This window comes from Triturus cristatus, chromosome 7 (genome assembly GCF_964204655.1).
Source record: "Triturus cristatus chromosome 7, aTriCri1.1, whole genome shotgun sequence".
NCBI lineage: Eukaryota > Metazoa > Chordata > Amphibia > Caudata > Salamandridae > Triturus > Triturus cristatus.
This window is the reverse complement of record NC_140590.1, coordinates 718,799,314-718,826,019: the sequence shown is the minus strand read 5'-3', so window position 1 is coordinate 718,826,019 and position 26,706 is coordinate 718,799,314. Positions and strand designations below refer to the sequence as shown.

The 26,706-nt window shown below is 47.8% G+C and overlaps 1 protein-coding gene across 2 annotated transcripts in view; it reads left to right on the top strand.

Annotated features, from left to right (window-relative positions):
* The window catches only part of RPTOR (regulatory associated protein of MTOR complex 1), a 1,825,560-nt gene that overhangs the window by 1,368,426 nt on the left and 430,428 nt on the right, over positions 1-26,706 (top strand). For both annotated transcript variants that reach the window (XM_085617419.1, XM_085617418.1), the window contains exons 18-22: positions 6,318-6,435; positions 6,886-7,026; positions 8,026-8,181; positions 10,888-11,006; positions 16,470-16,573. In XM_085617419.1, the coding sequence (XP_085473545.1) occupies positions 6,318-6,435; positions 6,886-7,026; positions 8,026-8,181; positions 10,888-11,006; positions 16,470-16,573 (638 nt within the window). The remainder of the gene's footprint in view (positions 1-6,317; positions 6,436-6,885; positions 7,027-8,025; positions 8,182-10,887; positions 11,007-16,469; positions 16,574-26,706) is intronic.

Here is a 26,706-nt window from a genome sequence, read left to right as displayed (position 1 = left end):
CTCTGCGGAGCCACTGCTGCCTTTCAGCGATACACTTACTGATGTCCTGTTGAGCACCTGGATTAAACCCAACACAGGGGCTCCTGTGGATAAGGGTGTGATGTGCCGCCATTGCCCGGCACCGGACGACCCCAGCTTTCTTACACAACACCTGACGCCTCAGAGTCTGGTTGTCCAGGCCTCTGCCTCGCCGAGCGCATTCCCTTCTGCCCCTCCGGACAAGGAATCTAAGAACCTTGAGCGGTTTGGGAAAAAGATTTTCACGTCTGCTAGTTCCGGGTTGCGTGCTGTGAATACTGCGTGCCTGTTGGGCCGCTATTCACATTCTGTGTGGGACACGGTGGCACAGGTGCTGCCTCAGTGGCCTGTGGAAGCTTGGGCGGTGCTCTCCCAGGCCACTACCAAGGGGAGAGATGCTGCTAAATTCACTATCCGTTGTGGACTTGACACGGCCGATTCCCTCAGCAGGGCATTTTCCTCAGAGGTGGCGCTCCACTGTTATGCTTGGCTCAGAACAACTGGCTTCTCTGGGCATGTTCAGAACACTTTGTTGGACATGCCTTTTGATGGCACACACATCTTTGGTGAGCAGGCGGATAGCACCCTGGAACGCTTTAAGGACTCTCGGGCTACGGCCCAGTCCTTGGGTCTCGCCACCACACGCACTCCCTCGGGGTCCGCTTTTCGCTCCTTATGAGGTCAGGGTCGAGGCGCCCAATCGCGTTCCTTTCAGTCCTGCAGGCCTGCGCAGCCGCAGTCTCAGCGCAGCCGCGGACCCGATGTGGTGGGTCCCGAGGACAACGGGCAGGTCAATCCACCACCGCCACCTCAAAACCTTCCTAGTCCGGTGTTTCAGGCCCACCAGATGCCAGTGGGCGGCAGGATTCGCCATCACCTCCCCCACTGGCGCTCCATCACTTCAGACAGGTGGGTTCTGCAGATAGTCCGAAGGGGCTACTCCCTCCCCTTCGAGTCTGTCCCTCCGGCCATGCCACCTCAGTACCACCGCATGTCGGGGGATCACTTGGCACTTATCCAGCAGGAAGTTGCGGCCCTCCTGGCTAAGGGGGCCATCGAGCGCGTTCCGATGCCAAAAGTAGGTGGTGGTTAATCCCACTACTTCTTGGTTCCAAAGAACGACAAAGGTCTACGCCCTATCTTAGACCTCTGGAACATCAATCGCTTCCACCGGAAGGAGAAGTTCAAGCTGCTCACGCTTGCTCAGGTCTTGTCTGCCCTAGACACGCAAGACTGGCTGGTAGCGTTGGACTTGCAGAATGCTTAATTTCATATACCCATTCTGCCAGCCCAACGGCGTTACCTACGGTTCACGGTGGGCCACGAGCACTTTCAGTTCACCGTGCTCCCTTTCGGCCTTACCAACGCACCCCGGGTGTTCATGAAAGTGATTGCGGTGGTCGCAGCTCATCTGCGCAGATCAGGGGTGGCTCACGGACCAGCGTTGGGTCATCGGCAGATCTCCCTCCCTTTCCCAACTGGAGCACACAGTAGTGATGGACGCGTCCCTCCTGGGATGGCGCGGCCACATGGGAGAGGCAGAGATCAGAGGCCTCTGGTCTCCAGCGGCGTCCAAGCTCCATATCAACCTTTTGGAGCGCAGGGCGATCCTACTTGCACTGAAAGCATTCCTTCCCTCTGTCAAGGGGATAGTAGTGCAGGTGTTCACAGACAACACCACCGCCGTGTGGTGCTGTAACAAGCAGGGCGGGGTGGGGTCGTGGACCCTATGTCAGGAGGCTCTACGTCTCTGGACGTCAAGGCATTTCCTTGGTGGTTCAACACCTGGCGGGTACCCTGAACACCAGGGCGGACGAACTCAGCCGCAGGTGCATGTTGGATCACGAATGGCGTCTTCACTCAGAGGTGGCACAAGGTCTTTCAGCAGTGGGGAGAACCTTGGTTAGATCTATTTGCCACTGAAGAGAACGCGCAATGTCAGCAGTTCTGCGCGTTGGAATTTCCAAGGCAGCACTCGCTCAGAGACGCTTTTTGTCGCGAGTGGAGTTGTGGTCTGTTGAACACCCTTCCGCCTATTCCACTTCTGCCCAGAGTTCTGAAGATCAGACACGACCGGGCCCAAGTCATTCTTGTGGTACCGGGCTGGGCTCGAAGAGTTTGGTATCCCGAGCTACTCAGTATGAGTGTGGATCCCCCGACCGATTGCCTCTTTGGGAGGATCTCCTGTCGCAGCAACAGGGGACGGTCCTCCACCCGAACCTGTCCAGCCTCCACCTCCTTGCGTGGAGATTGAGCGGTGACAGCTGATTCCATTTGATTTGCCTCCTGAAGTCTGTAATGTGATTCTGGCAGCCAGGCGTCCCTCCACTAAAACGGTATACGCCTGTCGGTGGAAAGAATTTGTGGCAAGGTGCACAGCGAAAGCTGTAGATCCTCTTTCTGCCCCTCTTTCAGAGGCCCTACTATTCCTTCTCTCTTTGGCCCAGCAAGGCTTTTCACAGGGCACTATCAAGGGTTACCTTTCTGCTCTTTCAGCCTTTCTTAGGCTGCCTTATCAGCCCTCTCTTTTCAAGTCCCCAGTTGTCAATAGATTTCTCAAAGGCATAACTCACCTTTTCCCTCCTATTCCTTTTGTGATGCCTCAATGGGACTTGAACCTGGTTCTCACATACTTGATGCGCACTCAATTTGAACCTCTTCATAACTGTCCTTTGCGGTTATTAACTTTGAAAACTGATTTCCTGGTGGCCATCACCTCCGCTCGGCGGGTGAGTGAGCTCCAGGCTCTCTCCTGTAAACCTCCTTTCCTGGCGATTCATCCGGACAAGGTTGTGCTTTGACCGCGTCCCTCCTTTCTTCCAAAAGTAGTGTCTGCCTTCCATCTCGGGCAAACTGTCACTCTGCCCACTTTCTTTCCGCATCCTTCAAGAGAAGAGGAGAGGCTCCAACGTCTGGACCCAAAACGTGCGCTTTCGTTCTATCTCAACCGCACACAACAGTTCCGGGTGGATGATCAGCTCTTTGTTGGCTACGTGGGCGCCACGAAAGGCCGGGCTGTGCACAAGCGAACTGTCTCCCGCTGGGTTGTCTTGTGCATTAAAGCCTGTTACTCTCTAGCTAAAAAGGAATCTCCGGTTGGTCTGCGCGCCCATTCTACCTGGACGACAGCAGCTACTACAGCATTGGGACGCGGTGTCCCCCTGCAAGACATCTGTCAGGCGCCCACTTGGGCCTCGTTGCATACTTTCACTAAGCACTATTGCCTTGACAGTCCGGTCCAGAGAGACGGCTTCTTTGGCTGTTCGGTTCTCCATGACTTTCTGGTGTAATCTCACTTCGCAGACCCACCACCGGGGTTGGTATTGCTTGGGTATGTATTCTAAGGTAAGGAATCTATCACTAACGTGTCAGATGCACAAGTTACTTACTTGTGTAACGATATATCTGTAAGAGACATTAGTTAGTGATAGATTCCTTACTGCCCGCCCATCCTCCCCGTTCTGCGAACTGTTCTCTAGGGTTCAGGTCATCCCTTTAAGGGCCCTAGTTCTATTCCACCAGTAGTCGTTCTCTGGCATGGCTCTGCGCTCCTGGCGTGGAAAAGTTATGTACAGATCTGACGTCAGCGCGCATGTCTAAGTAGTTCCGCCTACATCATCTCGGCGGCTACGACGCCACCGACCTACACGGAGCCGCACGACGACGCCTTCTGACGCGCAGGGATACTGCTGACAAAAACTCTCCGGATCCAGTCTGACGCCTGGGGATATTCTAAGGTAAGGAATCTATCACTAACTAATGTCTCTTACAAAATATATCGTTACATAAGTAAGTAGCTTGTGCAACACGATTTAAGAATATCTCGATTCAGAAATCAGACCAAACTCATCCAGGATCCTTATCCTCATTCTTTCTTACTCACCAAAAGGTCCTCCACACTGCCATTTAGATCAGAATATCCATTATTTGGGGTGGGGGCACTTCCTCCATCTCATTCACTGAAGTTGATAAATGTGACATTGTTATTAATTCTATAGTAATTTTTTTCTTCAAAAACTCCACTAAATCTTTGCAAAGTGCTTGAGAATGTGTAATGGGAATGTAACACTCGCTGGATCAGTTAAGGTGCGTTAAGGATCAGTTTAGGTGGGTTAGTTGCCGAAATAATCTCATTAGAGTAGTAACTAGCTTTAGCAGTCACTATAAGCTTTTTATAAGTCCACAAGACTTTATTAAGTTCAACCTTAGCCTGTGGGGCATTAATCTCCAGCACTTCTCCACTCTTTTATATTTAATTTTTGCTCTTCTCAGTTCCTGATTATACCAGAGAGAGGATGGCGGATTTTTTAACGCACTGACCTCATTGGTAATACTTTATCCACAGCCATCATTATCCATTGGCCAGAAGTCTCTAACATGTACTCTATTTTCATAGCTCTCGTAAGCTGCAGATAAGACTCCCTTACCTCCGTGATTGCCTTCTCTATGTCTAGTTTCCCCCAGGGGTGTTTTAGAATAGCAGGTTGTTTACCCGCTACACTATGTCTTCTTGGCCCGCCCACCCAGATGTTAAAACGTATAAAAAAATGATTGGACCAAACCTGAGGCACAATTGAATCTTCAGTAATTAGGTCCTTTGGGCCAACTATCAAATCCAAAGTATGTCCTGCACTAGGTGTAGGGCCTTTTACATGTTGCAGTAGTTCAATATTCTCAAGGGAGAATCCCAGAATCTCTGCTTAAGTGAAGCAGTCGAGGCCCCTGCCTGAAGACCCCACTTCTCCTTAAAAAGGATTGTGAATGCTCCTCCCCGATCACCCTTCTGTAGTAGATGATCTTTATACCCAACATGACATGCATTCCCAAGATCAAAATTGGAGTCAAGTGTAGTCCATGATTCCGTAATGAATAACAGATCTAACTTCTCCAACAAAATCTCATGAATTTGGACTGGATGCTTGGGTAAGGACTGAGCATTTATCATGGCACATTACAAATTTTATCAGTGATCCTGCTATAGTTTACTCATCTCAAGTAGAAAATCTCATCTCTAGCTTGCTCCGCGGGTGAGAAGGTACAGCCCACCTCCCTCTGGGATACCAAACATTCCCGCGAATACCTGAGAGGTCTATATGTTCCGGGCTGATCTCGCTCAGTTACCCCCACTATGTGGCTCTCAAAACAGGCAGCATGGCCGTCACTTCATGGACAGGCGCGGACGGGGTTGCCTTTGCTGCAGCCATGCATCAGTCCACCTTAAATAGGCCTGGTCTTGCCTACTCATACAACTGGTAGGCTGACCAAGACGGCGGTTGCGAAACGTACCTGCCGCCTCAGAGAAAAATTGCACTCTCACTAAAAAGCCCCAAAAGCGTCCTTCTTTCAGCACTGCCAATATCCCTTTTAAAATTATATGAATAAAATACTGCCCAACACAATTTCCACCCTTCTTTCCCGCCTGCACTGGTCAACAAAAGGCACTCAGCAATACATAGATATATTGTTAAAAACGGTACTGTCCGTAAATTGTTCGGCCGCTCATCAGTTTCTCAAATAGGCACCATCTTGCCTACTCATACAGCTAGTAGCCTGACCAAGATGGTGGTCGTGAAGCATACCTGCTGCTTAAAAGAAAAATGGTGCTCTCACTACAAAGCCCCAAAACAGTCCTTTCAGCACTGCCAATGTCCCTTTTAAAATTAAATGAACAAAAAATTCCACAACACAATTTCTACTCTCCTTTCCCCCCTCTGCACAGGTAAACAAAAGGCACGCAGCAAAACATACATATATTATTAAAAACTGCACATACCGTAGGATGATGTCGTTGTAGGCGGTATTCTGTATGCATATAATTGTTGGGCGACCTTATTGACCACAATGTATATTCAAACTGCGTTTTCATGCTTGTTGGCTCTTTTTTAGGCTATGCAAGCGAGATCCTTTACAGGCTAGGGATGTGAGAACTCCTTTATGTTGGATAAGAAAGCTACATCATTTTAAGGCTGTAGTAAAGAACATTCTTTTAGGCTAGAACAATGATACTACATCAGACTACATCACTGAGGTCTCTTTCAGGATCTATTAAGAGGACCTCTCTCAGGCCTATGCCAATAGGGTATTTTCCAGCCAGGCTCTAAATTAAAGCACAGAAACTTTAAGGTGAACCATTTTATTGTTGTCTTGAGCTCTCTTGGGTAAAATGAGCTTTCCATAGCTGGAATTTAAAGCTGTTAGTTGTACAGTGCTATGTATGTTTAATAAATCAAATATTGGCTAAGGACCGCTGACTATATTCGGTCTGGTGAATCCTTATTCTATCTTTGCTTCTTCCACAGGAGCTGGTTGTGGCTCTCAGCCACTTGGTGGTTCAGTACGAAAGCAATTTCTGCACAGTTGCACTGCAGTTCATGGAGGAGGAGAAGAGCTGCCCCCTCCCCTCACCTGCAACTACAGGTAAATGTCCATACCCGTTTATCTCAGCAACTGTGAGTAAGTGTTCTCCCCTGCAACCCCTGATAACCGTTCCCACCAGTCCTGCCCTGCCATCATCAGCAGGTTGATGTCTTCACCTACCCTCTTTTGCACCCACGAGGAGTGTTACCCGTTTGTCCTCTCCAGGAACCACAGGTACGTGAGTTCATCTCTTGTATCTGAATCCCATTCAAGTGTTGGCCCTAACCAGTTTTCTATAGCAATTACTTGCATCTGCTGTTCACCTGAGCTGCCCATGAGTCACAAGTATTTGTGCACATGTCTTACTCATGCAGTCTAAGTTCAGAATGTCTTTCGGCTAATGTCATTTTTGTTGTGACCTCGTATCACATCTCTCCCTCAAACCCCAGCGCAAGCATGGGTACCTAAAGCAGAACCTGTTTTTAATAATGGTGTCTTCATTTTGATCAGAGACTGGGAGTTTGACGCCTGTCCGGGATGGGCCTTCCACCCCACGCCTTCGTTCTGTAAGCTCCTATGGCAACATTCGAGCAGTCACCATGCCCCGAAACCTGAACAAGTCTCTCCAGAACCTCAGCTTGAATGAAGAAGGTAAGACTCTCTTACTTTGATTTTGCCTCTCCCCTCAACTACCACCTGCGTTGTCTCTTCTCTCTCCCTGTCTTTAATTCTGCCTTCAGCTTGGTCATCAAAATCACTTCAGCCCACCTCTAGGCCATGCATGTACCTTGTGTTCTCTATCATAAACTGAGGCTGAGGATCTTTTTCAAATATTTATGTTTTTGCAGTTTGGCGATAAATAAAATGAAGTTTCAGAACTAATACATGCACTATTAATTGTATAAATTGTACCAGTAATACGTACATAAATGATATTGCCTAAATTAGTCGCATTACTAAAAGTCATGAGTAAGTGCGTTCAAAAATTGTCACTGATAGAACTTTAGGCTCTCGGATTCATTTAAAAGGGACTTGTTATTGTCTACATGTCAGTCAGTGTCCAGGAAGTGCTTATCGCTGGCTAGTGCGGGAAATCTGCTTCAAGCATTGTTAGTCTGTACACGAAAGATGCTTCTGCGCTTCTTTGGATCCAGGCAAATATTTAGTGTCAGAAGTTTACACCTAGGATGATATCAGCACTGTCTCTATCAGCCAGTGAGAGCTGGGCAGCATTCCTGCAGTAAATCTATCAGTCAGTGGGTTTTGAGTAGCATTCATGAGTATCTCTTCTGGCTGTAGTTAACTTTCCTTTGCTGTGATGGACGATGCATCCTGGCGCCTATCCCTGCTGTCTTCGAGCTCTTTTGGTTAATCCTGTTCTTCTCTCTTGACCCCTTAGCATAGGTGGAAAGTCCTCTAAGATTTCCTGATAATCCTTTGCTTCATTCAGCTGTGAGTCCAGGATTCTATTTGTACTATGTTTTATCCTGTTCTTTATGTTTTTTTCCCTTGTAAGGATTCAATGTGAAGTGGCAGAGTTGGCCTGTACTCTGGTGTCGTCATAATGCATTCGTAATCACGGTTTTCTGTCTTATCAGTTTCAGGTCTTGGGTTTGCGGTGCTGAATCGTGTCCTCTTTTTTGCTCGCAGGATGCTCGTTGGCCTTTTCCCCAGGGAATCTGAGTACCAGCAGCAGTGCCAGCAGTACCCTTGGAAGCCCAGACACAGATGAGTACATCCTGTCCTTCGAGACTATTGACAAGATGCGAAGAGTGAGCTCCTACTCCTCATTGAACTCCCTGATAGGTGAGAGCACACACTGTCCTCAGTGAACTCAGCTAGATCAATGCACTCACATGCTGTTCTTGTCAACTCACTAGCATGATTGCACACATGCTACATCTGAACTCACTCATGAGCGCACACACTGTAATCTCCCATCTCGCGGATGTGAATGTGCTTGCTATTTGCTACTGAAACTCCCTGATATGAGTGCACATGCAAACCTCTGTGAACTTATTAGTATGAGCCTAAGCATACACATCCACTCTGAACACTGTGGATGTGCAAACACACTGTTCTCTTTGAACACCTAGACATGTGTGAAACTCGTAACCTCTCGGAATTTTGCAATCTGAACTATTCTCTCTGAAATGTCATGAGAGGACGCAGGTACGAACACCAACCTGTCCCTAAATCCTGGAATACAAGTGTACAATTCGCGCTTTCCTCTCCGAGTTTATTGATATGAGGGTGCCTCTTCACCTTTGAGCATGCCGATATGAGTGCTTACATGCTGTCTTACTGCAGTGGTTCAAGCGCGCACACACACTATGGTCTCACTGAACCCACACTCACTATTCTCTCCGAACCTATTAATTGATCTTTGCACAGCATATGCTTTCTTACACTACAGAGAGAGCACACACTAAATTCTCCTTTTGAATCCAATCATAGATCATTGTACATTTTTCTTTTTCTGGTATATTTTTTCAAGTGGTTTTAGCTGTGTGTGCTTTAGGGCGCATATGAAGTTAAGCTTTGTGTGACTATGAACTTTTATGGTAAAAACACTGTTCCCTCAGGATATATTTGTGAATGGGTTAATCATTTATTAAAAGAGGCTAGAAAAGGGCCTTGGGTATGTGTGTGTATGTGTATATATATATATATATATATCTATATATACACACACATACATATTTCTCAGAAGGAAAACAGTGTAGCCACTCAGTTGCAGAAGGTGAGAACAGTCATATACTGTAAAAGGTTAAGAACACCTATTCATAGTGTGGAGTTGCACTTGTATACAAAGACTAATGTTCTGTTGAAGATTCTTAACAATTAGTGACTTTCCTGCAGTGAATTTACGCATCCGCGTGCAAAGATAATTCATTACAGATTCATAATAAAACCCAATGGTCCAGCACTCCACTCAAAGTAAACAATGGTCAAGTTCAACAAGATTGAAGTCCATTCAGCAGGTCTTTGTATAAAGGTTCTTTATTCATAATCTTCTTAAAAAGCACACAACCGTAGCCAACGCGTTTCGTCCCTAAGGACTTCTTCGGGGTGAGTATAATGTCAGGCAACATTTTTTTTTCTCTAATAGTGCCTCCGGACAGTGTTGACGATCAATCGCTCTCTTCTAAAACAGCCACCAAAGACCTCAGTAGTTTCCAATTTTGTTCTCTCTACATGTGGGGAATCCCGTTCTAGTAAGTGCTCACCGCAAACGTTAACAGCGTTAGCCAGTCTCAATTAGTAATGTGGAATCAGTCTGCACCCGTCGCGCGGTTCTTCAAAAAAGTGTTGAACTCCGGCCCAGAGACAAATCAGCATTTCAAAATACAGCCAATAAGAAAAGACTGACTTAAAAAGTGAGTTTAAAATTTGAGAAAAACCATGACAGTTCATTGAATATTAAAGTCTCTTTGAATCAGTTAAAGTGCATAAAAATCAATCGCCATCAAGGCTATCACTTACAGCAATAATGTAATAAGAAGCAAAATCAGAAAAATAGGTTATGTTTTAAATGTGCAGCAAATCAACAGAGAATCGGGCAGCATTCCCAGTAGAAACCCACAAATCTCTGCCTCACTCCTAATTTTGTTGGTTTATATAACTACCTTTATCGTAGAAAAGTGGGTAGCTTCTCTGTCAGCATGGTGCAAGCAAAACTATGTATTCATTGACAAATCACATTTCAGTGTTTTAAAATGTCATAAACCTACCATGTTATCTCTGTCCCGCTGCTTGAATATTGATTCAGCCTTTCTGACATAATGTCATGCAGAGGTGTCAAAACAAACTAGGTACATAAACAATAGAAAACAATCATGAATGAATGCAATACAGTGTGCCAGCAGGAAGAGCCTTGGAAGCAAAAGGCTTCTTTTGTAGTTTCTTCAAAAATAGCAAATCATTACTACATTTCAATGACAAAAGCTTCCTGTTATTTTGTTCAAATAATTCAAATGTAAAATAGCTTCCAGATATGAATACTTGAATCTCCTTTTTCGAGTATTTTAGTGTCCGTTAACTCATTTCTAGCCTTTCGAAGCCATTGACGCATAGGGGCTAAAGCAAGGCTGCCACAGTTACTGATATTTAAAGATACCTCATAAGAGCATCAACCTCTCTATACTACAGAACAACTTTACCATGAATATGAGTTATAAACTTTTTTTCACACTTTTTTTCACACTTTCAGATCCTGTTATTGCATTGTTGTACTGGTTTCATTCTGCCACCACTAATTTAGTTTCTTTACAAAAATTCAGATTTGTACAACTCAGACCTTTTTTGGGACTTATTATTTACTAAATATTAATTTAACTTGAGTTGTCCTAGCCTCCTTTAATGGTGTTTAAACCAATCACAAATATATCTTTAGCGCAATTTTTTTTTAGTACAGCTCACCCAGCTTCCTTCTTGAAATGCCGATTAGCCCTATTTGTACACTTACAATACATGGGAACTAATATGGAGCACAATCGTTTTTCATTTTAGGAGTTTCCTTCAATAGTGTTTACACCCAGATCTGGAGGGTACTTCTTCACTTGGCCGCAGACCCCTTCCCTGATGCATCCGATCTGGCAATGAGAGTGCTCAACAGTATCGCCTATAAGGTAGGTCGCTTTCACAGTGATGAAACAGAATTTTCATGGGAAACACACTTTCATCCACAGCTTAAAGGAACAAATTCAGCAACAGACCCACCTCTTCTGATCCTTAATCTTTGGCGTTGTGGGGAACAACTTCATTAAAGTTCTCCAGTTAGCATTAGACCCAACATTAGTGGTAGTTTAATGTTTATTCAATTTTTTGGCAGCACTGCGTTGTTGAATGGAATATGGCTTGCAATGTGTAGTGGGCCTCTACTTTATATGAATGTACTTTTCCATTGCTCCTCACTCACTAAACTAATATGCCATTCAGACCTTGAAAATGACATGTTGCGGGGGTGAACCACTTTCCCACTCTTAGTCTCTTATGTGCTGCTGTTTCTTTAGTGGTTTTAGAACCAGCTTCTCAGACAACCATCACTAAAGGATTAGCAATTCCTGACCTGTGATAAGCTCTACATTGTATGAGGCACTGTTCTGCTCTTCTCTCCTTGGCACAAATTCAACCTATCGCTACCAGATCAATAGGAGGTCAGGAATGGTCTTTGTTGTTACATATAATTTCTCACTATGCCAGAGTGTATTGCTGACTCCTCTATATAGAGTTTTTGGAGTGTAAATATTTATTTACTAGGTGTTTTTTATATAAAACACAGCATGCTGCAGATTGTCTTGCTCTAAGCACTTTAGGGGTGTATACCCTTGTGCTGTGGATGAGTTAATTCATATAAAATACTGATTTTCAGTATCCTTGCAACCGCCTTTTTCTAGTGTGATGTTGTATCCGTACTAGCTTGCTACCCACTGGTAGTCCTAAAACACCACTGGTGAGCAGTAGTTGTCAGCATGTGTAGTCATATGAATGATACGTTGAGGAAGGTATAATTGTGGGAAAGTCATCCTTTTTGCCCTGATTACCCCTATTTTGTGACTGACACTGTTAGTAACTGACTAACTGTGCCATGGGCTTTGCTGACCAGGGCCGGTGCTCTGATTAAAAGGTATATGGTAATTAGGTGTAATTACAGTTAGTACTGATGATAACCTACCTGTATGCCCCTATTATATAGAAGGGCTTGGAGGTTTAGAGGTCCAGCAGATTTCACACACTTAAGTGTGCACTGCTGTGTTGCCTGCTGTTATTTTAAAAGCCAACCCTTCTTTGCAAGCTGTTTTTAAATTGAAATTATATGCAAATTCAACTTTGGATTTAAAGATACCCCCAAAGTATTAAACTACCTTTTTTTAAAAAACATATTTTACCCCTAAGGTCTACCCTAAGTACCCCCAGGGTATGGTGCCATGTAAAAATAAACGGGGGCATTTTAAACAATATTTATATGCCCTGGTGAGGGGGAAATGGACAATTTATTTTTCCCCTTTTGAAGTATTTTAACTCCATAAGCGAACATGAGAATACTTTAATAAAGTATAACTATTGACAGATATGAGCTAAAATAATATTTCAAGGGCTTAAAAGGGTGGTAATGATAAATCCAACAACTTGGTACTGTTGCATTTTTCATAACTAGTACAGAAAAGAAGTTATAGAACTTTTTCATGTGAGCAAAAATCCAGCCCTCTGGCAACCTCTCCTGATTGGTCAGTCTTGAGCCAAACTGCTTTGATGAGGTAATAAGTGGCCTGCACAGAGATAGGTTATCTGGTGGAGTGAGATCTGCAGCTGCAGAGAACATGCCAGGAAGGGGGCTAGGTAAAAAAACGGCTCTTCAAAGAGAGTAGGGCAGTAAGGCTGCAAGCCAGGCCTATCCCCTCTTCCTGAACCCCCTTCCAGATGGAAGCCCCAGCAATGGAATTTGCAGGAGGTCTGGAAGTGAAGTGTTAAGGGAAATGAGCCACACCAGTAGCCAGATCCTAACCCCAAGGAGAAAGTTTCTCCATTTTGAATTTGAAAGTACAATTCTTTGTGGAACAATAAGTTGCCACACTTTGGAGGAAGCTGTCATACTTTTGGGTGGCACACTGTACCCTATTGGAAAGGACTGGCCCGCCACCCCGATTGTCATGCCAGAACTCTGGATAAATATGGGAGAGCTGCATAGCCACTCAGACCCCCTGCCTAAAACTACAAGGAGAAGGACTGTTCTGCTGGAACTCTGGCCTGCACCAAGAGGACTGCACTCTGAATTACTGCACCTTCTACACACTAAGGAGCTACAAATCTATGGATTTTGCCTTGCTTCAAAAAGAGAAGGAGTTGACTTCCTGAAAGCAACAGGTTAAAACAGCTCCACATGTATCATCTCCGGCAAGAAGAACCAAGCTGACCACCTACACCTGGACTTTAAAGGATTTGGCCAGGTGCATTGTACAAACTTTAGTCCCAATGTCCAACGAGCAACTCAGAAACTCTGGAACCTTGAATTTTGTTTGTGGACACTTTGAACCCCCAAAAGGAACTTCAGGAAGAACCTCATGAAGTTTGGAGAACTTCTGTGAAAAGCTCTATAAGGTGACCAACCCGACGTTGAGAGTCAAGCCAACTACATCCAATTATGGCCTGGCCGGAATTTCAAGTTTGTCCCTTTAAAGCTCCGGACCTCATGACTTCCAGGAGTGGACCGGGGACTCCCGCTGAACCAAGCAACGAAGCTGCTGTGAATCCAGCCTGCTGGAAAGGCCCGCTCGACGTATGAGAAAATCCCCCAGAAAAGTTTCCAAGTGTGAAGGTAACATTTTGACTGAGGCCTCTTTCTTAGTGTATCCAACTAGGGCTCCATTGCGGTCATCCTCAAACTTTGGCTTTGTCCCGGTCAAGTGTGACCAGATGTCACAATTTGGCTATATTGGTTTTTGAGCACTAGAAAGTGTTTATTCTTTAAAAATCCATTTCTACCTTTCCCTACATTGGATTTTTGTTGTTGTAGTGTCATTTTAATCATAAAAATATTTCCTTTTTTCATAAATTGGTTGTTGACTTTTATTGTCTGTTGTGTCTTACTTATTTAGTGTATTGGAGTTTTAAATGATTTACACACCTGTCTCCTAAATTAAGCCTACCTGCTTGTTGCCTGCTACCAAGGAAAGACCAAGGGAATAATGTATTGAGGAGAGTCTATGAAGAGAGGGACAAGGTGCGAATGAAGGTCCAGCATACATGCCCCAAGAGTACAGTCAAATGTATGCAGTTCCTAAGAAAGGGAAAAGGTCGAGAGCACCTGAGGTGTCAGATCAGGGGATCTGATCCATCAGTAGCAAGAGCCCTCACACACCCGAGGGGTGTCATGCTTCATCATCGGGTAGCTCCTCGTTCGGCTGGCGCTGCAATGCGCCTCACAGGGAGGCTCTTTTCCGGAGTTCTTTCCTGAAGTGAAGAGTGAAGTGCAGTGTAAGTGTGCTAAAGTGAGTAGGCTGCTGTGAAGTGAGTTTACAATTGACTAAAGCCAATCCAAAAGTACATTTAATGTCAGTATAGCTTTGTCATAACAAAAAAACAAGTGATGGTCAGGAGTGGATATAATGGTCCAAATTGGCTCAAACGGGGATCTTGTCACCGCCTAACTACTGTTTCAATATCCTTAGTCGAGTGGAGCACATAGATGCCCTAATAGCACTCCCATAAGTTTTGCTCAGCAGTCTCTCTAATTAAATTTATGTGCTTAAGTCAGACTGACCTGGAAGCCTGACTTGAACCTATGAAATACTGGTAGGACTGGAGAAGAGTCTGCCACATGACAATCATAGCAGTCCTGGAGAGTGTGCTGTTCCTATCAGGATATTAGCACACCTCCCCCACTCATAAGCCCACCATACAATTTCACATATTCAGAAATAACTCTGTGTCATCCTTTAAGGATGCTTTAAGCTTCTTTAGGGAGAGGTTGGAGCATGCAGATAACCCTATGTATTGCCCTTTATGTAATAGATTTGTGTAAATACAGATGCTCATATTTTTACGTAACTTAACATGGACCTTTTCACTGTGTCCAATTGCAAGGGTCAAACTGGCCTACGGGCTGGTCTCATAGATCAGTGTATGGGATCATTTTTTTGTCTGTTTAAGGCCCTGTTTATGGTCTAGTGGGCTGGTTTTTTTCTATTGCTTCCTTTGATATTACCACAAACATTGCCTGCTGCAAGTACAAATGCATACTGCGTCTCTTTACAAGTTTAAAACTACCCTGACTGGCAAATGTTGGGCACTTTTTTTAAGTGTCTGGTTTGCTAATGGGGTGCACTTTTATTTTGGTGCCTGCGCCTATTTTCTGTCCCAGACCCCACCCTGCTGATTGCCTCTTATGTCGACTCTTCAGGTTTCTAAAGGGTACTCTCTTGTTTAAGCAGCACGTGGTTTCGGTGTTTACTGGTCATTCTGGAGCGCGCCCTCCCCCGTTGACAATCATCGCCTTCCCCCCCCCCCCCCCTAAAATTCATGCATTCCCCTCTTTATCCTTGATGTTCACCACCATCACGCTTCTCCCGCTCCTTGTCCTCCTCCATGTTGTGTTCGTGCTGGTCATTCCACCTTTTCCCCGTCTTTGCTTCACCTCCCTTGTCTGCTCCAGCATCTTCCCTCACCTCCTCATACCTCTCGGCCTCTGAACCCCTTCTCCTCCCTTCGCATTGTTGCTTTGTGGCTAGGTTTGCACTGTTACAGCTGCACCTTCACACACGATCAGCAGTGCCCTCTGTCATAGGTTGTGTAGAGGTGAACCACCATGCCTCTTTGCATGTGTGTGTGCGCGCGCGCGCGTTATTGCTCACAAAAAAATGTCTCTTTTAAATTGTTTGAGTGAAGATTAAAACTTGTGAGCTCATCTACCGCACCTGTACATGTCTCTGTGACTGTTCTGTCCTCTGCTGCTCCTCGATCACGTTTTTGGGTGGGTCCCTTCAGCTGTGTCACCCTAGAGGAAAGCTGGGTGTTAATCCCGCCTTTGCCTCAGAGACTCAAACTCTTAATCCTATTGTTTGAATTGTTCCTTGTAGTTATGAACGCTTTTGTTATAGGTTTAGAGTTAGCATAAATGAGGAATATCTCATAATTGAAAATGTCTGCCTCTTACAGCTGGCCATGGTAGAGAGCAAGTTAAAAATCAGTCCCCGCGAGCACCCACCGGCGGCCCCCGCGCGCGCGCACCACCGCCGGCTGCCACCTGCCCCCCGACCAGCGGAAGCGTCTGGCTAATGGAATCACGGGCTGGGAATTAGTTGGTGCGTGGCGGCTTCTACCGCGCGCGGGCCGCCTGCCTGGAAGTGTTTATCTGATTAAACCAGGGCTATCGACTTGAGCTCTTAAGATCAGGCATTAAGACATTCAGAACCTCTCAGATGCACTTAGAATAGCGTGGAGAGGGGCTTTAGGGAGAGCTGCTGGCTTCACGGCGCGTCACCACTGATCATTGCTGGCCTGGCTCAGGTAGCACTTCTGAAGCAAGCTGAAATCAACTATTTTCTGTTTCACCTCTCCTCTCTCCCCTCCCCCCTGCTATTCCCATATTTTAGGCAACTGTGAATGCCCGTCCGCAGCGAATCCTGGAAGCCTCCTCCCTGACGCAGTCTGCACCTGCCAGCCCCACAAACAAGGGGGTCCACATTCACCAAGTGGGGTACGTACCTAGCAGGCCCTCCTCCAGAGCATCCAAAACAGATGCAACTAGTGTGACCAACGGGCATCGGTGCAAATTCAGGATGGTGAGTGTAAAAATTCAGGACAAAGGGTCAAAATTCAGGACAGAAGGTCAAAATTCAGGACAAAAGGTACGTTTTACAGACACATCTGAGGAGGTCAGGCAATAGTTTATAAAAAGTGAATAAATAGACAACCAACATAAGCACAAGTCAAAATAATTTATATTTATATAGACAATTGTGTACTTTAGTTTTTCAGAATGCGTGCAGCTTTGAGCAACTGTGCAGGACTTTTTGTGGTATTTCATAAGGATCATAATCTATTTATATGGTTACTGCTCTAGGTTGTCCAGTCTGATATTTTGTTTATAGTTCATAGTCCTGAGCAGGCATGCTTGGTGGGAGAAGTGGCTGGGAAGATCTGCCCGGATGGACTTTGTTACTAGCATCTCATATCTGAGTGGTATTGTGAGATGTAAAGGCAGCACTCAGAGAATGTAGCTAATTGGGACCTGCAGTGCTGGACTAGTGTGCAGTCCTCTGAGTGACCAGCTTTCTGTGTCAGATCGCTTCAGGTATTCCATGTTTGTTCAGCTGGTAATGACTGGTTGTGGCATAAGGACCTGAGCTGCCGACTTCGGAGCTGGTGGGATCCAGGTTCGAGTCTCGTCATAGGCGTCAACATCCTGTGATTCTGAGCAAATCACTTGATCTCCCCGTACCTACCATTCAGTGCCTTGAGACCCTCATGGGTGATCTGCCGGGCTTTACAGATCCTGGATTTAGGGGCTGGTACAGTACTGAGGGATTGGATAAGATAAGCAGGAAAAGGGAGCTATTAACCAGCCTGCATGAGCTATAATTTGCTGCAGACTGCTGAGTGCTATGGTATTATTATGGTCCAGAACAGTTAGATAGGAATTCCAGTTGCACAAATGACATATACATACACACAGACAGAAAATCACTGTTTTTTAAGAAAAGGCTAATTTTCAAAGAATGGGGGAGAAATGTATCCAAGGGTCTAGCCTGAAGCAGATGTCTGGCAGGTCACAGTGGGGTTTAGAGGATTCTGGGATTAAAGCACATCAATCAAGTTATGTAGGCATTTCTACTTGTGCTCTTTGTTTTCTATTAACTGTTGCTTATTGCTATATTTGGGTGTTAAACTTGTACTGAGGTGCAACATATGCCCAGACAGTGTTAACAAGTTTAAAAATGTCAAAATAATTAAGTAATACTATTGCGAAATGTGCTGCATTATGCCACATAATTTGCTGAATAATTTGCTCAGCTCTGTCACATTATTATTAAATTCCATAGTTAAAAATCCAAAGGAATCCTATTTATCAACCTTAGAATAATGAAAGATTAGAAACAAAACAATCCCACAAACACAATTGGCACACGGTTGCACTCCCTATTATACACACTCTCCCAATCACATTCACCCTAATGGTACTAACTGTACTCTGTCTCACCACCACACAACATCACGCATACACCATTAGACCCAGACAATGTTATACTCCCAAATCATACATCACAAAACATCTTGACATATTAAACTAAAACACTCAGAGGCACATCCGATCACACCAGTAACTTTAACATATGCCATCTTACCAACACACAATCGCATGATCACATTTTCCTTTACGAACACATATTGCTGTCACACGCAGTTATGTAACACAGCGTAAAGGCATGTGCACTCACCAGCAGATCAAAATACACACACATCACATCAACGCACACTAGATGATGTACACCATCAAACATAATCACACAAAGATGCATCCTCACATACACACACAGACCATCACGCACACATTCCACATCATACGCACAGAGTAGGAACTCCCATAAATCCAATGACATCACAAGTTGCTAAAACAAGGACCCACAGTCACATCACACAAACACACATACCTCTCACTGTCGCAAACCATAAATTACAATCATTTATGCTGAAAACATGTGAAAATGGGGACATGGTTGGATCGTATAAGCTTTGTTATGGACTCCAATATTTGCTGAGTCAGCATTTTACAGTGGCAGAAGAGCAGGCAGTCCACACAGTCTAAAAAAACAAGCATCGGCATAGCCAATAGGTCTTGCCTTTGGGACCTTATAAGTGTTTAGCCATTCAACAGTTGATGTCGTTGCACCAAGGATATTGTGCTGGATAACCAAACACTTATAAGGTCCCAAAGGCGAGACCTATTGGCTATGCCAATGCTTGTTTTTTTGGTGGGGGGAGTAATCATAAAATCGGTGGCAAGGGCAGGTATTTACATTCAAGTAAAAATCTTTCATTTAAATTGCCGATGAACTAACATTTTTAATCATTAACAAAAAAACGGCATGCGAGTGCCCTGAAAAATGCGCCCCGCACCCTCGTCCATTAGTTTTACGGTGGGCTCTCAACTCCCACTGTGCAAGATCAACTGTGAAATCTAACACCCTGCAACCACCTCTGCTGCTGGAAGACTTGCAGAGTAGCACAACAAGATTGCTATGTCCTGGAGACAAAAGCTGCTGTTTTGCCTCTCTTTTGCGAACTCAGCCCAGGGACTGCACAATCAGTCCGTGCAGGTCATGTGAAAAATGCTGCAGAGGCCCAAGAAAATGAAAGAAGCACCACTTGTGTCGAGGCAAAGACCCCATGAGTACTGGTACCCTCCTTGTCCCAGCAGAAATTCCGGCACTCAAGGGGACAAAATTAAATACTGCTGGTACTCAGTACCGGTAAGTACCGGCCCATTTAAAGCACTGGTTTTAGCCAACAGGAACTCACTACAAACAAAAGATGCGCTGGTTGTTCCGTGTACTAAATACACCATCTCGACAGAGGTGCCCAACATACACCACATTCCAGAAAAGTTGGGGCTCACTTTAATAAGATGCATTTGGTGGTTAGCATGTTGTGTGGTCATTCTCAAACTCTGGCACTGATCTAGCACTCCTGAGCGTACGAAAGATCACCCTATCTATGAGAATATGGCTGCTACTGTTGGGCAGACCAAACAGTTTAGCAAGCAGTTTCAGTCTCAAAAGGCGCTCAGGCCACAATTTACTGTGTGCAACCAAGGCAGAAGTGAAAGAGCTCATGAGGCATACACGTCCGCTCTTCTTACGGCTGGCCCCTCAGTCCCCGTGACCAGGTCACTCTATTTCAGGCAGATGCCCGCACCTGAAGGGTGCCTAGAGGGACCTGAGAAGTAAACTGCGCTGAGGCCCGGATGTGAGGTGGTGTCCTGGAAGGGACAAACAAAAGAAGAGGCAGGGTCGGAATGGACGTATACCAGGTTCGAGTCTTGGCATTATCTCACCATCCTGTGATTGCATGAAAATCACTTAATCTCCCAGTGCCTGAAATAATAAAAACACAATGATTGCATCCTAAAGTGATTATGTGCTTGTATAATGTATCTGAAAGAAACACATTAGTTAGATTCCTTACCTTAGAATATCCCCAGGCGTCAGGCTGGATCCGGGAAGATTTTTTGTCAGCAATACCCTTGCGCGTCGCTAGGCGTTGTGGTCACCACAATGACGTCGTCGGAGTACTTAGACGCCGCCATCGCGTGCTGACGTCAGTTCTTCTTTTTTTCCGCGCCAGTAAGTGCATATCCGGGAAGAGCATACCCTTTAGTCACTTTTTGACTAAACTTTTTGAACTTTTTTGGTTCCTCTTTCGATTTGACCTCGACTCCTGGTGCCGGTAGGGATTCCCGGGTTCAAGCCGTCCGACGCCTGTCACCGCCTGATGTCGGTCACGGATCACCACCGTCGGGGTGTCTACTGCCTTGAGGCCGACCATGATGCCGAGTCGTGCCACGACTGCCGCTCAAGGTCCCGGTCGAGGAGGAGGTCGAGGGACCGGTCGCGGAGCAGCAGCCTTCACCGCTCGTCGGGATCGAAGTCCTCGCATTCCGGTAAGTCGAGGCACAGTAAGAAGTCGAAGCGGCGACATCGCTCTTCTGACTCCCCTCGCCGGTCACGCGACGGCTGAGGGTTCGGGTGGCACCACCCGCGTGGCTCCTTCGGAGCCGCAGGAGTAGCATCCAGCCCCATACTCTCCAGTCCCTGGGCCTAATGCGACTCCGGGCGAGATCAGAGACATCCTCGTGGCCATGAGGAGTATCGCTCCGCTGTCGAGGCCTTCTGGGGCGCCTTCGGGCCCGCAGGCCCGACTGGGAGGCTTAGCAAGCCGGCGGCCTCGGGCCCCGGCACCGTCGTCGACTTCGGTCCTGACGCCGCAGGCCCCCATGGGATCCAGGCCTGGATCCCATGGGGGCCAGGCCTGGTCAACCCGGTCAACCCGGTCGACGCCAGTTGACCTTACGACCCCTCCGCCGGCGCCGACCCCGGCGCCGTCTTCAGACGACGTCGTCTCCAGGTTCAGCCCCGGCCTAGGCCCGGCGTCAGAGCGGCGCCACCCGGCGCCGTCTCCGGTGCCGATGGATGAGCAATTCATCTACCACCCGGCTCCGACCTTTCAGCCTCTCTACCAGGAGTCGGATGACGGGGACGACTGGGAGGGGTCTGAGGACCCTCTGGCACAGCAGTGCCAGTTATCTCAGGACTGGGCAGAAGAGCTGGGGGATGCCAGTGGTCTCGACACCTCCCCTGACACAGGCTTCATCTCTCCTGCCTCCGTGGCTACGGAGGAGGGTGCTACCTATTCTGTGGTGCTGCGCAGGGCTGCCGAAGCCCTTCATCTGGAGCTCCCTACAGTGGCCGTGAGGACTAACCTTCTCACTGATGTGCTTCAATCGCCAGTAAGCTCCTCGGAGCCTCTACTGCAGTTCAATGAAGCACTGACTGACGTTCTGATGGGCACCTGGTCCAAGCCCTCCACAGTCACTCCTGTGGACCGGAACGTGGCCCGGCGCCACCGCCCTGCACCGGGCGACCCCAGCTTTCTGTCGGTGCACCCCACCCCTGAGAGCCTGGTTATCCAGGCCTCTACATCCCAGACCGCCTTCCCGTCCGCTCCCCCGGATCGGGAATCCAAAAGGTTGGAACAGTTTGGAAAGAAGCTGTTTTCCTCCCTCAGTTTGGGGTTGCGGTCTATCAACACCGCATGCCTTTTGGACCATTACACCCACTCCTTGTGGAATACGGTGGCGGACGTGCTGCCCCAGTGTCCGGAGGAGGCCAGGACACGGCTCGCCCCGGCTCTTGCTGAAGGGCGGGATGCAGCACGGTACTCGATTCGATGTGGGCTTGACACCACAGACTCGCTAGGTAGGGCGATTGCAACGACGGTGGCGATTCGTCGCCACGCCTGACTGAGATCCACAAATTTCTCCGGGGATGTCCAGAGCACCCTCATGGACATGCCCTTCGATGGCCGTCGCCTCTTTGGTGACAAAGCGGATAGTGCGCTGGAGCGCTTTAAGCACTCCAGGGCTACGGCCAAGTACTTCGGCCTCTCGACCCCGCGCCCGCAATCTTCCGCTTTTCGCCCCTTTCATGGCCAAGGAAGGGGCGCCCCCACACGTCCGTCTAGCCACAGGCCGCAGAACCAGTCTCAACGCGGTTGCGGCTGTGGATTCCGCTGAGGCGGAGCAGGGGGGCAGAGAGCTGGTCAGCCCACATCGGCCCAGCAGCATCTGCCTCAAAGCCTTCCTAGTCCGACCTTTCAGGCCCATTCCACGGCAGTGGGAGGCAGGGTTCGCCATCACCTGTTCCACTGGCGCACCATCACGTCGGACAGGTGGGAGCTGCAAATCGTCCGAAGGGGCTACTCCCTCCCCTTCGAGGCAACCCTTCCAGCCATGCCACTGCAGTACCACCGCATGTCGGGGATCACTTGCAATTTCTGAAGGAGGAAGTTACGGCCCTCTTGGCCAAGAGGGCCATCGAGTGCGTTCCTGGCCCAGAAGTAGGTCGGGGTTGTTATTCCCACTATTTTCGGGTTCCCAAGAAGGGCAAAGGGGGCCTACGCCCTATCTTGGACCTCAGGAGTGTCAACACCTTCCTCCGGAAGGAGAAGTTCAAGATGCTCACCTTAGCTCAGGTTCTGGCTGCCCTAGACCCTGGAGACTGGATGGTAGCGTTGGACTTGCAGGACACATATTTCCACATGCCCGTCCTGCCGGCCCACCGGCGTTACCTGCGGTTCACGGTAGGCCTCGAGCACTTTCAGTTTACCGTGCTGCCCTTCGGCCTCACCAGTGCCCCTCGGGTGTTCACGAAAGTGATGGCGGTGGTCGCAGCTCATCTGCGCAGATTAGGGGTTCCAGTCTTCCCCTATCTCGACGACTGGTTGTTGAAGGCAGGCTCGCCCCAGGCAGTCGTCTCCCACCTCCAGACTACGGCCGACCTCCTGCATTTGCTTGGGTTCTCCATCAACGTGCCGAAGTCGCATCTGAGTCCCTCCCAGAAGCTCATTTTCATCGGAGCGGTTCTGGACTCGGCGCAGTTTCGGGTCTATCCTCCGGAACGGCGGGTTTGGGATATTCAGGCTCTGATTCCGATCTTTCAGCCTTTATCCCGAGTTTCGGACAGGTTGGTGCTGCGGCTGCTGGGTCTGATGGCCTCCTGCATCCTGCTGGTACATCACGCCAGGTGGCGGTTGCGGGCTCTGCAGTGGGACCTGAAGTTCCAGTGGGCTCAACATCAGGGCAACCTGCCCGACCACATCCTGATCTCGGAGGGCACTGCAAGGAAGTTGCAGTGGTGGCTCACGGACCGCGATTGGGTCAGTGGCAGATCCCACTCCCTACCCCAACCGGAGCACGTAGTGGTGACAGATGCGTCCCTCATGGGATGGGGGTGGCCAAATGGGAGAGGCGGAGATCAGAGGCCTCTAGTCTCTGGCGGAATCCTGGCTCCTTATCAACTTATTGGAGCTGCGGGCGATCCGGCTTGCACTGAAGGCATTCCTTCCCTCTGTTCGGGAAGTGTAGTGCAGGTGTTCACGGACAACACCACCGCCATGTGGTATTGAAACAAGCAGGGTGGGGTCGTGGACCCTTTGTCAGGAGGCTCTGCACCTCTGGACATGGCTGGAACATCAGGGCATCACCCTGGTCGTTCAACACCTGGCGGGCTCTCTGAACGCCAGGGCGGACGAACTCAGCCGCCGGTGCATGATGGTTCACGAATGGCGTCTGAACTCGGACGTGGCGCAAGGCCTCTTTCGGCAGTGGGGAGAGCCTTGGTTAGATCTATTCGCCTCCGAAGAAAACGCGCAATGTCATCAGTTCTGCGTGTTGGAATTTTCAAGGCGGCACTCGCTCGGAGATGCTTTTCGTTGCGAGTAGAGTTGTGGTCTGTTGTACGCCTTTCCGCCTATACCACTTCTACCCAGAGTGCTGAAAAAGATCAGGCGACCGGGCCCAAGTCATCCTTGTGGCTCCGAATTGGGCACGAAGATACTGGTATCCCGATCTACTCAGTCTATCAATCGATCCCCCGATTCAACTGCCTCTTCAGGAGGACCTTCTGTCGCAGCAGCAGGGGATGGTCCTCCACCCAAAACTGTCCAGCCTCCACCTCCATGCGTGGAGATTGAGCGGCGACAGTTGATGACATTTGACTTGCCTCCTGAAGTCTGTGATCTCATTCTGGCAGCCAGGCGTCCCTCCACTAAAACGGTATACGCCTGCAGGTGGAATACATTTGTGGCATGGTGCACAGCAAAGGCTGTGGATCTCCTTTCTGCCCCTCTTTCAGAAGTTCTCCTCTTTCTTCTCTCCCTGGCTCTGCTCTGGGCACCCTCAAGGGATATCTTCCAGCTGTTTCTGCTTTCTTACAGCTTCCTGATCAGCCTTCTCTTTTCAAGCCCCTGTTGTTGCTCGATTCGTTAAAGGCATTACTCATATGTTTCCTCCTGTCCCTTTCGTAATGCCTCGGTGGGACTTGAACCTGGTGTTAACCTATCTGATGTGTGCTCCTTTTGAGCCACTTCATACTTGTCCTCCTCGTCTTCTGACTCTTAAGACTGCTTTTCTGGTTGCCATTACCTCTGCCAGACGGGTGAGTGAGCTCCAGGCTCTTTCTTCTAAGTTTCCTTTCCTCTCTGTCCATCCGGACAAAGTTGTTCTCCGGACTCGTCATTCCTTTCTCCCTAAGGTGGTAACTGCCTTTCACATCGGCCAGTCTGTTACATTGCCCACCTTCTTTCTGCCTCCGCATCCCTCGAAAGAGGAAGAGAGGCTCCACCGTCTGGACCCAAAACGAGCGCTGTCCTTCTATCTAGACCGCTCAAAACAGTTCCAGGTGGATGACCAACTCTTTGTTGGCTACGTGGGCGCTAAGAAGGGGCGGGCAGTGCACAAGCGAACCATCTCTTGGTGGGTCGTTTTGTGCATTAAGGCCTGTTATTCCTTGGCTAAGAAGGAACCTCCTGTGCGGCTGCGGGCCCATTCCACTCGGGCCACAGTGGCAACTACCGCCCTGGGACGGGCAGTCCCTCTGCAGGACATTTGTCAGGCAGCAACGTGGGCCTCGCTGCACACGTTTGCCAAGCATTACTGCCTGGACAGCCAAGTCCGGAGAGACGGCTTCTTTGGCCGTTCTGTTCTCCTGGACTTCTTGGTTCGCAGACCCACCACCGGGGTTGGTATTGCTGGGCTATCTATTCTAAGGTAAGGAATCTAACTAACGTGTTTCCTTCAGATGAACAAGTTACTTACCTTCGGTAACGATATATCTGTAAGAAACATTAGTTAGTTAGATACTTTACTGCCCCACCCATCCTCCCCGCTCTGCGAACTGACATCTAGGGTTAAGGTCATCCCTTTCAGGGCCCTAGATTCTTGGCACAGGTGTCGGTTTCTTGCATGGCTCTGCGTTCCTGGCGCGGAAAGCTGTGTACAAGAACTGACGTCAGTGCGCGAGGGCGGCGTCTAAGTACTCTGACGACGTCATTCCGGCGACCACGACGACGGACTCTGAGCCGCAGACGACGCCTAGCGACGCGCAAGGGTATTGCTGACGAAAAATATTTCCGGATCCAGCCTGACGCCTTGGGATATTCTAAGGTAAGGAATCTAACTAACTAATGTTTCTTACAGATATATTGTTACCGAAGGTAAGTAACTTGTTCAACAGGCCCTCAAGTAAAGAGCACCAATCCTTTTGGGTGGAGTTCGCACCATTTAAAAACTGCTAAATATAAGCACCCTTTCTGGTCGCCTTTCCATCATAACCAACACTGTAAAGCGCTCTGAAACCTTACTTTGTCAAGAAGCGTTATTAGAAGAACGATAGATAAATACCCATCCTCTCCAGCAGTGTTGGTAATCTCTGCCCAGAAGCCAAGCATTGAATGGGTGCAAGCACAGCCCTTCTTCCTGCCGTCGACGGCTGCTCTCTCCCAGGCAGGGCCGTGGCACACAGCTGCTTGTTGACTTCTTCACACCTCCACTGCCGAATGGCAGAAGATCAGAATCCCGCCGATAGTTATGTCATGCACCAGAAGCCAGTTATTTTGGAGCGCTGCCCACTCTACAGAACTAACTTTAAAAGAATGATTGTAGTTTTATCTTAAGTTCTGTGTTTAAATTGTATTTAACTTGCTGCTGAATAAATCGCAACAAACCCTCTAAACAACTTCACATGCCTTACAAGAGTACCCATAGGTTCTACTAATCAAACCATTGTTGCTGAACCCTTCTGCAGAAGCCTCAATTTCTATTACTCATCAATTTTCCAGATGGTGTTTACCTAAACCCATTATCTGACGTACACCACCTGTTCATATGCTCTCAATTTGTAGTACTGAAATCATGCACCAAGACGCATCAAATTTACGTGAGACCAGTAGTTAATTTGTGCCAGTGACTGCGAAGTCACCCCGCCGGCACTTATTTTTAGTGACCGGGAGACATTCTGTTTCTTCTGCGGACACTGGTCCGGCTGGTCTTAGTCCACCGTAAGTAATTATTTAATGTGGCTCATTTTGAAAGATGCACTTATTCAGTGGTTCAGCGACATGGCTGCGAGGGCTCTGCTTGAACTGTTAACAGGCCGTCCAACACGCTCCTCATTGGCGGACCAGACTAAGGGGTCGGCTAAGCAGACACTCATTTATGCATGCAATTTTCCCTGTCTAGGTTTCCAAGTTATATACCTATTAATTTTCTCCATT